This window comes from Notothenia coriiceps, unplaced genomic scaffold, assembly GCF_000735185.1.
Source record: "Notothenia coriiceps isolate Sejong01 unplaced genomic scaffold, NC01 NC01_scaffold00037250, whole genome shotgun sequence".
Lineage (NCBI taxonomy): Eukaryota > Metazoa > Chordata > Actinopteri > Perciformes > Nototheniidae > Notothenia > Notothenia coriiceps.
In genome coordinates this window covers 12,838,285-12,849,923 of record NW_011369951.1, presented here as the reverse complement: position 1 = coordinate 12,849,923, position 11,639 = coordinate 12,838,285, and the positions used below count along the sequence as shown (strand labels likewise).

The 11,639-nt window shown below is 39.7% G+C and overlaps 1 protein-coding gene across 1 annotated transcript; it reads left to right on the top strand.

The window, feature by feature from the left end:
- Nucleotides 1-34: 34 nt before the first annotated feature.
- ehbp1l1b (EH domain binding protein 1-like 1b) lies at nt 35-11,090 on the top strand. Its single transcript, XM_010796739.1, has 15 exons — nt 35-507; nt 616-1,224; nt 2,135-2,929; nt 3,989-4,190; nt 4,703-4,851; nt 5,351-5,399; nt 5,525-5,843; nt 7,448-7,512; nt 7,621-7,657; nt 7,740-7,792; nt 8,111-8,231; nt 8,336-8,435; nt 8,523-8,596; nt 9,676-9,790; nt 10,070-11,090. The coding sequence occupies exons 1-15, from the start codon at nt 35-37 to the stop codon at nt 10,155-10,157; spliced, it is 3,249 nt and encodes a 1,082-aa protein (XP_010795041.1). The 3' UTR covers nt 10,158-11,090.
- The last annotated feature ends 549 nt before the right edge of the window (nt 11,091-11,639 follow it).

Genomic DNA, 11,639 nt, shown 5'->3' with positions numbered 1-11,639 from the left:
GGAGAGACAGAGGCTAGAGAAGGAGAGAAAAGAGATGGAAAAAGAGGAGGAGAGAAATAAGCTGAAAAGGGAAGAGCTGGAGAAAAAGCTAAAGGAGGAGAAGGAAAAGGAGGAGAGAGAAAGGAAACAACATGAGGAGGAACAGAGGATGGAAAGGGAGAGAAAAGAAAGGATTGAGAGGGAAAAGGAGGAGGAGAGACAGAGGTTGGAAAAGGAGAGAAAGGAGATGGAGAGAGAAAGAATTATGAGGGAAAAGGAGGAGAGAGAAAGGAAGCAACAGATTGAGGAAGAAAGGAAACAACATGAGGAGGAACAGAGGATGGAAAGGGAGAGAAAAGAAAGGATTGAGAGGGAAAAGGAGGAGGAGAGAAAGAAGCTGAAAAAGGAGGAGCTGGAGAAAAAGCAAAGGGATGAGAAGGAAATGGAGGAGAGACAGAGAATGGAGAAGGAGAAAGAAGTGCTAGCAAAAAAACAAAGGGAGGATAAGGAAAAGGAGGAGAGACTGAGGTTGGAGAAAGAGAGAAAAGAGATGGAGAAAGAAAGGAAAATGAGGGAAAAGGAGGAGGAAAGACAGAGGTTGGAGAAGGAGAAGGAAGAGCTAGCAACAAAGCAAAGAGAGGAGAAGGAAAAGGCAGAGAGAGAAAGGAAGCAGCACATTGAGGAAGAAAGGAAAGAAAATGAGGAAAGGAAGAGAAAGGATGAGGAGGCTCGGGTCAGGCAGAGAGAAAGGGATAGCAGAGGAGAGAAACCACAACAGAAAAAAGAGATGACCTCTGGTTCTACGTCACTGCAGGAAGTCACCGACAGCCAATCAGATGACTGGCCTCCTCTGAGAGAAGCAGAGTTGGATGATATTGCAATTGATGAGAAACGTCAATGTGACGAAGAGCAATCAGAAAGCAAGTCGGATCCCAAAGAAGTGAAAACAAATACTGAAGTCAAACTGGTTCCGAAGACACCTGCTGATTCTGTCCCTGCAGACAAAACAACAAGCACACTGGAGTCGAGATCAGTCCAACAGAAGGACTCTGTAATTGCTGTTAAGAAAACCCTGGATAATCCTGGTCTGAGATCAGTGAAAAAAGATAACCTAAAGTCTGGTGCCATCCCAGTGTGGTTGAGAGAGGAGGAGGAGGAGGAGGAAGATGAGGTGGAGTATGAGAGAGGACAGGATGATCTTGGCTCTGTCTGGATGGCTGAGATGTACATGGAAGGGAGAGCAGGGTGAGTAAGGGGGAGACCAGACAGGGAGGGACGTAACCGGGAAATAGCTAACGGCTATTTAGGGGAAGCAGCCTGTTGCCTCCTGTGGATCAGAGGACTGTGCCTGTGCCTGTGTGTGTGTGTGTGTGTGTGTGTGTGTGTGTGTGTGTGTGTGTGTGTGTGTGTGTGTGTGTGTGTGTGTGTGTGATGAAGCTTCCTCCAATAACAGAGGCCTTGACTCACCATATCTCCAGGGTAATAATAATTACCAAGCATCATTATCCTAACTTTACTGAGGGTTTGGTGTTTTCCTGCCTTCTCAAGAAAGAGTTGCGTGTTGGCATGTGAGTCATGTACTATTTGTGCCCCCCACACAACATAATTACCAACTTGTTTGTGACTAGGATATCTTCTTCACATGTTGCCTCGGTTATGACTTGAAAGGAAAAATCTTTTCAGGGCAAATATAATGTCAGATGAAAGAGACAGAGAAACTGCTGGTGTTTTACAACAGGAAGTTATTGTGGTTTTGCCACAAATGTCTGCTTACTAACCCTCGTTACCCTCTGTTATGAATTGTTCTTTGGAATTGGTTGAGTCACATATTTTTTTAAGCATCCAACTTTTCCATTATTAGCCAAGTAAAAAACAAATGTCCTCCCTGAAGGAATACAATGTTCTACTTGCAGTTTACTCTAAATTGGTTTAGAGTATGGCGACAACTAACTGTGTCTTTTCTAAACGACTTTAATGCTTGAATGTCCTCTGACCCTGTGTGAGATTAACAAAATGGAGCTCTGGCTGTGTCACATGAATGGTGGTTTGTCGCCAGAGGGGAATGGAGCATGACAAGAATCTGTTGCTCGTCCGCTTTTTTTTCAAAATCTTCAGCCTTTAGGTTCAGCTCTGAAATCTCCTTCTCTGTCTTCAGCCCAGGCCCCCTGTCCCAGACGCCGTCCTCACTCCCATCCAGTGGACAGACCCTTAACCAAAACTCTCTCGTCAGTCAACCAAAGAAACCTGAACTCTCCAAAATCAGTCTGGCAGACCATCCTCAACCTCAACCTCCAGCTGGGTTTAAGCAGGAGAAAGAAATCAGTCCGGAAACTGAAGCCAAACCTGCTCCACAATGTATTGGAAAACAAACGCTGCAGCCAATAAAAGAACAGAAACATGATGTTATCACAAAAACTGGCCAAGCTGCCAGTAAGGAGGAAGCACTTGATCAATTGTCTTCAGTGCCTTTGCCAAATCCTCCTAGCATAAACCGTGCCAGCATACAGTCAAACACAGAAATACACATAAATAAAATAAATGATGACACAAAAATGGCCAAAAAAGTGAAGGATGATAAAGACATAAGCCACCCCAGTTCAAACACCGACAAAGACACCTCAACAAGTGCACAATTTGAATGGCCTCACACACATACACACACTTCTGACCCTGACCATATCACCAAAAACCAACAGCTTCAAGAGGAGGAGAGGCTGTTATTGGCTAAGATCCATCTGATGACAGGTGACACATCCCCTGTCCCTGGCCCTCGCACTATGAAGCTCCTCATCCCAGACCCCCGGGAGATTGACTTTGAAACATCAGAGCTTGTTGCTCACAGTAGTGACTTGAGGCATGGTGGTAATACCATGAAGGAAATATCTCTAACTGAGGAAGAAGAGCCACAATCCCTTGAGTTGGGGAAAAATCAAGAAGGCGTGGAGGATGTGTAAGTCAGCATCTGCTGCTCTAGAAAAGAAAACCACTGAAGCTCTGTGTTTAAATGTGCGCATGCATGCAGATTAGAAGACTAGAGATGGATTTAAGACTGTGAACTCACAAAAATGATCTTGACTTGAAAACTGACAAAATAAATATTTGACACAATTCAAAATAAATTCCCAGGATTAAAAAAGTAAGATAACAATAAGCCTTTAGCTAGCCTTGGAGCTAAGCTAGCAGGTCTATAAGGCTGTACACAGCAGTCCTCCAGAATCAGAATCAGAATACCTTTATTAGTCCCACATTCAAGCTGAATGCTAACTTTAACATATTAACATGCTAAATGACAATGCTTGAATAAAGTTGTGTCACATGTTTGCCATGCTACTTTAGCCTGTTAGCATGCTAATTAGAACTAAACAAAAGGAACAGCTGAGTCTGTTGAAGATATTAAGAAATTAACCAAAGTAATGATTCATTAAGGCTGCTGAATATTACAAGTAAATGTATTGAGTGTTTGAGCCATTTCACACACAACCACAAATGTTCCTCATGTTACCTCAAAGTTGCACTAAAGGGAAATCGAGTCTTGCTTTTGGCTATGGATTTCTCTTTAACATTTTCATTTGATCAATCTTGAGTATGGAGGTGTTTTTTTTTAATCTGGTAATATGTGTTTGTTGGCACCTGAGTGCATGTTTAGTTTCAAGAACTGCTGCTCTGTTTGATGTGTTCAACTGAATATTTAAAGCCCAGGCACCACATAGATCTAAATACAGTCAATGACATGCACAAGTGTGTTATGCTTTGTTATAAAGGTGATAAAGACATTTCCTAACAGCATAGACCTGTGTTGAGGGAAGCATGTTTATCTTCCTATTATCTTAAAGGATATGTCCCCTGTCATGCTGTCTAACATCAAGTCACTGCTACCATCCGTCCTGCCAGTAACCTTGCATGTCTCTCACTCACCTCTACAAATCGTTGCTTGGACGATCGCCATTGTTCCACCAACCAAAGTCTGTCTCCCTGCTCATTTAAATTATTTATTTCTATCTCATCTTAGGCAAAAAGGACAACAGGCTGACCTCCCTGATGGTGGAAAGAAGAAAACATCATCACATCTTGACACACGCATTGCTCCTGCTCATGAGATGACATCATCCCGACTGCCTACGTTAGCAGAAGAAGAAACCTCTGACATTAAGCCCCCTCAGCCTTCTCCACTGGTCAGAGAGGAGGCTGACGGGAAGGACGATGTAGCTGAGGTAAAGATACGCAAAATGGATTGTATTTACACCACAGAGAAACACACACACACTCTGATTGAAAATGTTTTCAATCAGACTGTATAACCACCACAACCAATGGTAAACCACCACACACACATATTTCAATACCCCTGATGTGCAATAAATATCAAACTTTTTGCAATATACCCTCATGCAATTCACACTTTATTTTTCTTTCAATTTTTTTACAATCTATAAGCAGTACCAGCTACCTCTTTAATTTGATATGGTCACTTTCAAAAAAAGATATATTGAAACTTTCTCTTTTTTTTTTACCATGGAGTATTTATCTGCTACTTGTTTTTTTTACTTGTGTTTTTTATTATCAATAACGTGTTCATACTTAGTTCTTTTTGAATTTTTGAATATGTAAGTCTATTTTCTTTACTTTATCTGCACTATACTTCTGCTGTTGTTATAATGCAAATGTCCAAGTTGCGGGACAAATAAAGGATTTCTGATTCTGATGAACTCTCCTCCTGCTACAGGGCCTGGTGACCTCCACCCAATCTCTGCTGCAGTGGTGTCAGGACATCACCAAAGGTTACCGCGGGATAAAGGTCACCAACTTCAGCACGTCCTGGAGAAATGGAATGGCCTTCTGTGCTATCCTACACCACTTCCATCCTGACAAAATGTACGAAATACAAGAAACATAACACGTTTCTCAGCTTTAGAGCTAAGATGGGCATGTTAACACAAACAGCTCCATACCTACCTCAACATGTTCGACTGTCAATATCTCCTTCCTTTTCCAAATTATATAATTGTGAATTTAAGAATAAGATAAGATATACTGAGGTTAAAAAAATATAATATGCATAAACAATATATACGTATATATACTGTATCAACAGTAGAAAGGTACATAGAAGTATTGAATAGAATACACAATGTCAAATATACAGAATAAGTTAGAAAACACTGTAATAGAACAACCTACTTCTAAAACAAATATAAAATACTTTATAAATTGTAAGTTATATTCAAGTAACCTTTTTATTTTGTGGAGTGTTGTTTCAGCCAAGAAAGAAATGTAGACATGTTTTGATGAAAATATGTTGAGTTTTAGGCCTTAATCAATTGAAATGTGTGTACATTTGCATTATATTTGTACCTACTTCTTTCCTCATCAGACAATTTGACCAGTTGTACCCTCATGACATCAAGATCAACAACAAAAAGGTAAAGATGTTGTTAATCAATTTTCTTTTCTTAGGTTCCATCATTCACAAGTTGTTACAATCTACCAAAGAGATATTTCTCTTTGTTTCTTTGCCGATGATGTCTTTCTCTTCTGACAACATCAGGCCTTTGATGGTTTCGAGGCTCTGGGCATCTCTCGCCTGCTGGAGCCGTCCGACATGGTTCTGTTGTCCGTCCCCGACCGGCTCATCGTCATGACCTACCTCAGCCAGATCCGATCACACTTCACCAACCAGGAGCTGAGCGTGCTGCAGATCGAGCACAACAGCAGCCAGTCCAGCTACGGCCTCGCCCTCTCCGGCCCCGGTCCGACGGATGTGGACGCGGCCGCTTTCTGCATGGCCCGACTCAACGAAGGAGTGAGCCTCGAGGAGGGAGGCAGCAGCACCTTGGTGGTCCCACCACCGAGGACGAAAAGACTGGGTAAAGGTACCAACATCTTCCCCCCTTTAAACAACTTTCTTATACTTCAACCATTCATTTTATAATAATAATAATAAAGCTCAAAGTGCTTTGACATCATGGCACACATCACAAATTAAACCAGTGAAAAATATATTTCCTTCAGGTCTAACCTTTTTGCACACATGCACTATAACAAAATAATGTAACAGTTCAAGGGACAAAGGAGTTAAAATCGGTATGGTAATAAAAAGAAAATCAAAACAATCAATGATCCCTCTCGGTAAGATAAAGGAAGACATAACACGACTAGATGAATAGAGAATAATACAAATGTAAAGACCAATTTAAAAGAGGATGTCACTAATACAATTATAAAATATATACTATAATTAAAAACCTATACAATAAATGAATAAATAAAACAATCTAAAAATAATGAAGATTAAAGGAGCCAATTAAAAAGGGATTTTGCTAATAAAAAGCCAATTTAAAAAGATGTGTCTTCAGCTGCTTTTTTCAACATTTCTCCTCTGCCTCCATCCTAAATGCCAATATCTCATGCTCCTCTCACTTGATGTTCCTGTACATCAGGGCTTTATAGATCTAAATGGCAAGTTCAGAACTCAGTAGGCTTACATGTGAAGCTAATTTAACCATCAACATCCTTTCATTTGATTTAATTTAGGTGAAATGATCTAATCATTGACGCAGAGATGCAATAAATGACAGGGGTTGTCACTACAGTAGCTAGTAGGTGGGTTCGAAACCCGAGCCCGCCGAAGTTTTCAGGCAATGTCTTCCCCTCTATCTCTCAATGTAACACCCTCTCTGGAATAAAGGCACTCTGGCCCAAACTAAAATCTTTTAAAAAAAAGAAAAGTAGATTACTTTTTAACATTGTATTCCAAGGGCCAGTAAATATCACCCCAGGGCCGGATTTGCCGCCAATTGAATAGCCCTGCTGTACATACTCAGAGTTATTTCCTTGTACATACAGTAGGTCATGCTGGAATCCATGGAGATGTGAAGAAAAAGAAATAAAAGAAAAACAGAGAAGGGGAAGGAGAAACTCTGGCTTGTCTCCAGGGATCTTAGGAATGTGAAGTAGCAGAGTTTGAACTAAAAGGACCAGGAGGAGGAAAAACAAATCATTAAATCAAGTTTACAGCACCTCAATTAAGATTCTCACCAGGTTCCCAAAGATACAGAATATATGATGTACAATGTGATTGAACACGTCCTACATAAACACAACATATGCCACAATTATAACAGTTAAGAGCCCACTGCATAATTATCAGTTTCTCTGTTTTTTTACTATTTATAGGTATGTGTTTGAGTAAAAAGAAAATGTTTTATCATATTCTATAAACTACGACAACGACAACATTTCTCTGTGTTGGAAACAACAGACGCTGGAATGAAATGGCTGCCATACATGTAGAGATTGAGATTTAAGAAACATTTGGATTGTTGTGTTCAGAATACTCATCATGCACCGGGTTGATCAAATCCATTGAATCAAAATGTGTCTCATCGTAATATATGAAGTCTTCAGGAATTCTGTTGAATAATCTGCTTTAAGAACCCAACTTCTGATAGTAGTTCTTATCTGGTTTTAGGGGACGATTCGATCTCACCAGTCCCACCCCCACGTTCCAAAGTAGTCAGATTTGGACAGACTCAGGTAACTCTCAGGTTTTTTCCATCTTTTTATTGTTTCCAACTTTTATGTTAAATGTTAAATCTCTATTTTCATACTCTAAAAACCGGATTTAAAAAATGTGTTTTTCAGGATGAAGAAACAACTACTGGATTCACTTATAACAAAGGTGGGTACCTGCAACATCAGCCTTTCAGTGACAATAATCTGACATTTTAAATATTGTTTAAACGTCCTATTTTCTGCTGCAGGGATGCAGAGCACAGCTGAGACCCAGCCTCCCAAACAAGAAGAGGAAAAAATGGTCAGTTATGTTTTCCTCACTCACTTTTTCTCTGTTCCACTTCCTTTTTTCTTTGTCTTTGACTGCACCTCATATCAAATCATTAGCATGACTGATGGTTGCAAGAAACAGAGAAGCATATGTGTTTTCACTTGTATAAAATTTGTTTATTTAAATTTCATCTTTTTTTGTCGCTCTCTAATCTTTGGACCTTTTTCTTCTACCTTTTTTTCTTGTTTCCACGATTCCCTCTTTCTTTTTCCACTCTTCCTGGATGTCTTTGTCATGTGTATGTTCATGTGTGATTGTGTGTGTGTGTGAAATTGGGCTTGTGGTCAGTGTCTGCAGGACACCAGTCAGTATGTGGTGAGCGAGCTGGCAGCGTTGGAAACGGAGCAGAAACACATCGACAGCAGAGCCGCTGTGGTGGAGAGACGACTGCGAAGCCTCATGGAAACAGGTAAGGCACACAGACACAAAAGTGTAGGGAGTACTTGATCTAGGTTTTATGCAATAACACATTACGTTGTATACAAACGGCCCCTTGTTTCTCTGCTTACACAGGAAGCGACCGTGATGAAGAAGAGAGACTGATCCAGGAGTGGTTCACTCTGGTGAACAAGAAGAACGCTCTGATACGCAGACAGGACAACCTGGAGCTTCTGTAAGAGCTTTTTCATACACAAATAGTACACACACATGCATTACACACACTTCTTTTAATTTGTCTGATTATATACTGTGTCCCCAGACAAGAGGAGCAGGATCTGGAGAGGAAGTTTGAGCTGCTGAACAGGGAACTCCGGGTCATGATGGCTATAGAAGGTCAGTCACAGGGGTGGCAGAAAGAGTAAAAGCAGAGATACCACAGTTCAAATTAGACATTACAATTGTGTGAAGGTATTGAAGGTGGAGCTTATTAGTGGTATTTAGTAAGATGTGTTTTGTATGAAATAGGTTTATTGTACCGATATTTCCTCTTAAATGTAGTGGAGTAGAAAAATAAAGTAGCAAAATACAGAAATCATCACATTTTATACATATGAGTGCATTCAAAGTGATGTACAGGTAAAATAAAGTAATGAAGGTAAAGAATGAAAGCTCATTATAAACAGTACAAATGTGTGACTAATAGACAAGTTAAAGGGGACCTATCAATGCAAATGCACTTTGTGATGTCTTTTATACATAAATATGTGTCCCCGGTGCGTCAGAAAATAAAACCCTCTCTCTTTTTCTCCGTACCGAAATCTTTTAAAAACGGGTGTACAACGAGCGGATACAGATTCCATCCGAGCTGACGTCGACGGACCCACAGAAAGTTGCTATCAGAAACAGTGCCTGACGTATTTTGGACGTAATCTCGTCTTTGTTTACATTAGCAAGCCTCGCTACCACTCAGAGCTAACCTGTACTGAAGAGCATGTGTTTTAAAAAGCAGGAAATAAAAAAAGAACTCACCTTGTGATAAACCTGCAAGAGAAAAAGCATTTGAGCTCCAAACTGTTTCAGAAATAATCCTTGACGTGGTTTGGAACAGGATGGCGTTTTATCACAACCAAATGTAACTTTATCTCCGGTAGAATTCTGATCAGGCAGTAGCTCCGCCTCCTCTTTTTTTTTTTTTTTCAAGCTAAGGACCCAAGATCCGCGTTTTTCTAACAGGGCTGCAAAAGAGGGGTTTGAGCAGTATGAGGCATGGCTACAATGGGTGGTCTGTTTGGTATTTTGATAAAAAAACTTCACAGACATGTTTTATATAGGTATGGCCCTACAATATCTATTTCAAATATAGCATGATAGGTCCACTTTAAGTTAATAACTGCCGTTAGTTAAATTCCAACACTGTTCACCAAGTAGCTATCCAATCTGCTGCCTTTCCTTATTGTACATGTGTCCCGCAGACTGGCAGAAGTCGTCCTCTCAGCAGCAGAGGGAGCAGCTGCTCCTCCAGGAGCTCGTGTCTTTGGTCAACCAGCGGGACGAGATCATCAGAGACATCGACGCCAAGGAGAGAGGGTGAGTGTGTGTGGACGGATAGTTGTATAGAAATGTCAAAAAGGAAATCGCAAGCAGATAACAAATTCTTTAAAGAAAAGATACCTCTTTATACTGTGTATTTCAAATAAAGCCTTCAGCTTAATGCTTGTAATGCTGACGTGTAAAACATAAGATCATTGTGGTTCAGGCATTTGTACTTTTTTCATTCCTTATTTACAATCACTTCATTGACACAGGTCAGGGTGCAGACATTAAGAGTGAATGTCATATGCATTATATTGTTATCTGTGTTTGCAGGGCATTAGAGGAAGATGAGCGTCTGGAGCGCGGTCTGGAGGCAAGGAGGCAAAAATACAACAGCAAAGACAAATGTGTCCTCCAGTGAGAATAGTTTTTACTTCTGAGACTCTGCAGTTCTGAAATCTCCACATTTTGTTTGTTTTGTAGTGCCTTTATTTTCCCGGAGAACTGTTTAAACCTATTATAAGGACAGACAAGATACGGGGCGCATACTGTGCCTTCTCTGAAGGTATTTTCTTGAAATGTAATATATATTCATGTTGAAGTTTCAGTCTGTCTTAAGTATTATTTTAATTCTGTTCACATACTTGTATTTATTTAAATGATGCCTCAGATTATTGTATATCTATTGCACATGTTTTTGTGTGTATTTTCATTGGTGTGTGTGTTTGTTCTTTGAACACTGGCTATTCAATTTGTTGTTAAATGGAGAACATATTCCCCTCATCACAACAAGAGCTTGTCAAAATGTGCCTGGTCATTTCTGTTGTTTCTGCGGGTATCCGTCTTACATTTCTATTTCTATAAGTAAAGAACACATATTAGATGTACAAATACCATGTGACAAGTCATGAGCTGGACTCAATCTCACAGTATTGAGAGTACAGTGCCTGTTAAGGACGCCCGCCAACAATCCATTCTTAGAAACCCGAAAAACATTTCCACTTATTGCAATATTGATTGTTTGGTTTTTCTGATGTTATATGTTGAAAGTGTTCTCAAACCTTGTGTGCTCACAGACCCTGAATGCCTTAAATCAACCATAACGTGTATGGTTGGGATGTTCGTGCCTGTTTAATCCACTGAAATGAACCTGTTTCCTTACCTCTTTGAACTTTGACTACTATATGCATGTTGTTTGAAGTGTGCTGATAAAGTGGGACTCTGCTTTTTATCCCAAATATATGACTTTCACACACTGTACCCCTGATGTTGCTGTTTATATTTATGAGGTGAAGACTTGATGAATGATATTGATTATTGTGTTGAAGAAACATAAATATTGGTTGGTTATGTCTTTGGATTTTGAGTTATTTTTATTTTGGAAACAACAGAAACCTGTTTATAAGGAACTCAATTTTGTTTGTGTTTTTTTATGAAGCTTATGGTAACAATAGTTACCAGAAAACAACTTCTAGCTGTTTTGAGGTGGCAGTTTTTGCAGTAGATTGCTGAAAAATTTACCACCAGTAGATAATAAAACATTAAGTTAAAAATACATCAAATCTAACACTTTTTAAAGTTATTTAACCCTCCTGTTGTCTTCGGGTCAAATCTGACCGATTTACTACTTTCATCAATCATAACTTTTTTGTTTTACATTCGATTGCATTAAGGCTTTATGATATCCCTCACAGTAGACATTTGAACATGTAAAATTGCTGATCACCACTTTCATTGAATTTTGGATGATTTAGTCAACTTTGTAACACCCATGGTGTTCCCGGTCCCGCCATAAAGAAAAGGAATTAGNAACAAAAATGACAGGAAACATAAAACATATTATTGCAGAACAAGTGTGTTATAATTATATCAACAGCCCCTAAACACACAAACACACCGCTTT

What these genes read in the sequence shown, in the direction of transcription:
- ehbp1l1b (XM_010796739.1), top strand. Translation starts at nt 35, where the DNA reads ATGGAAAAAGAGGAGGAGAGAAATAAGCTGAAAAGGGAAGAGCTGGAG. An exon ending in CAAGAAGGCGTGGAGGATGT is followed by an intron (nt 2,930 to 3,988) that starts GTAAGTCAGCAT and finishes ATCTCATCTTAG; the next exon opens with GCAAAAAGGACAACAGGCTG. An exon ending in TCAGATTTGGACAGACTCAG is followed by an intron (nt 7,513 to 7,620) that starts GTAACTCTCAGG and finishes TGTGTTTTTCAG; the next exon opens with GATGAAGAAACAACTACTGG.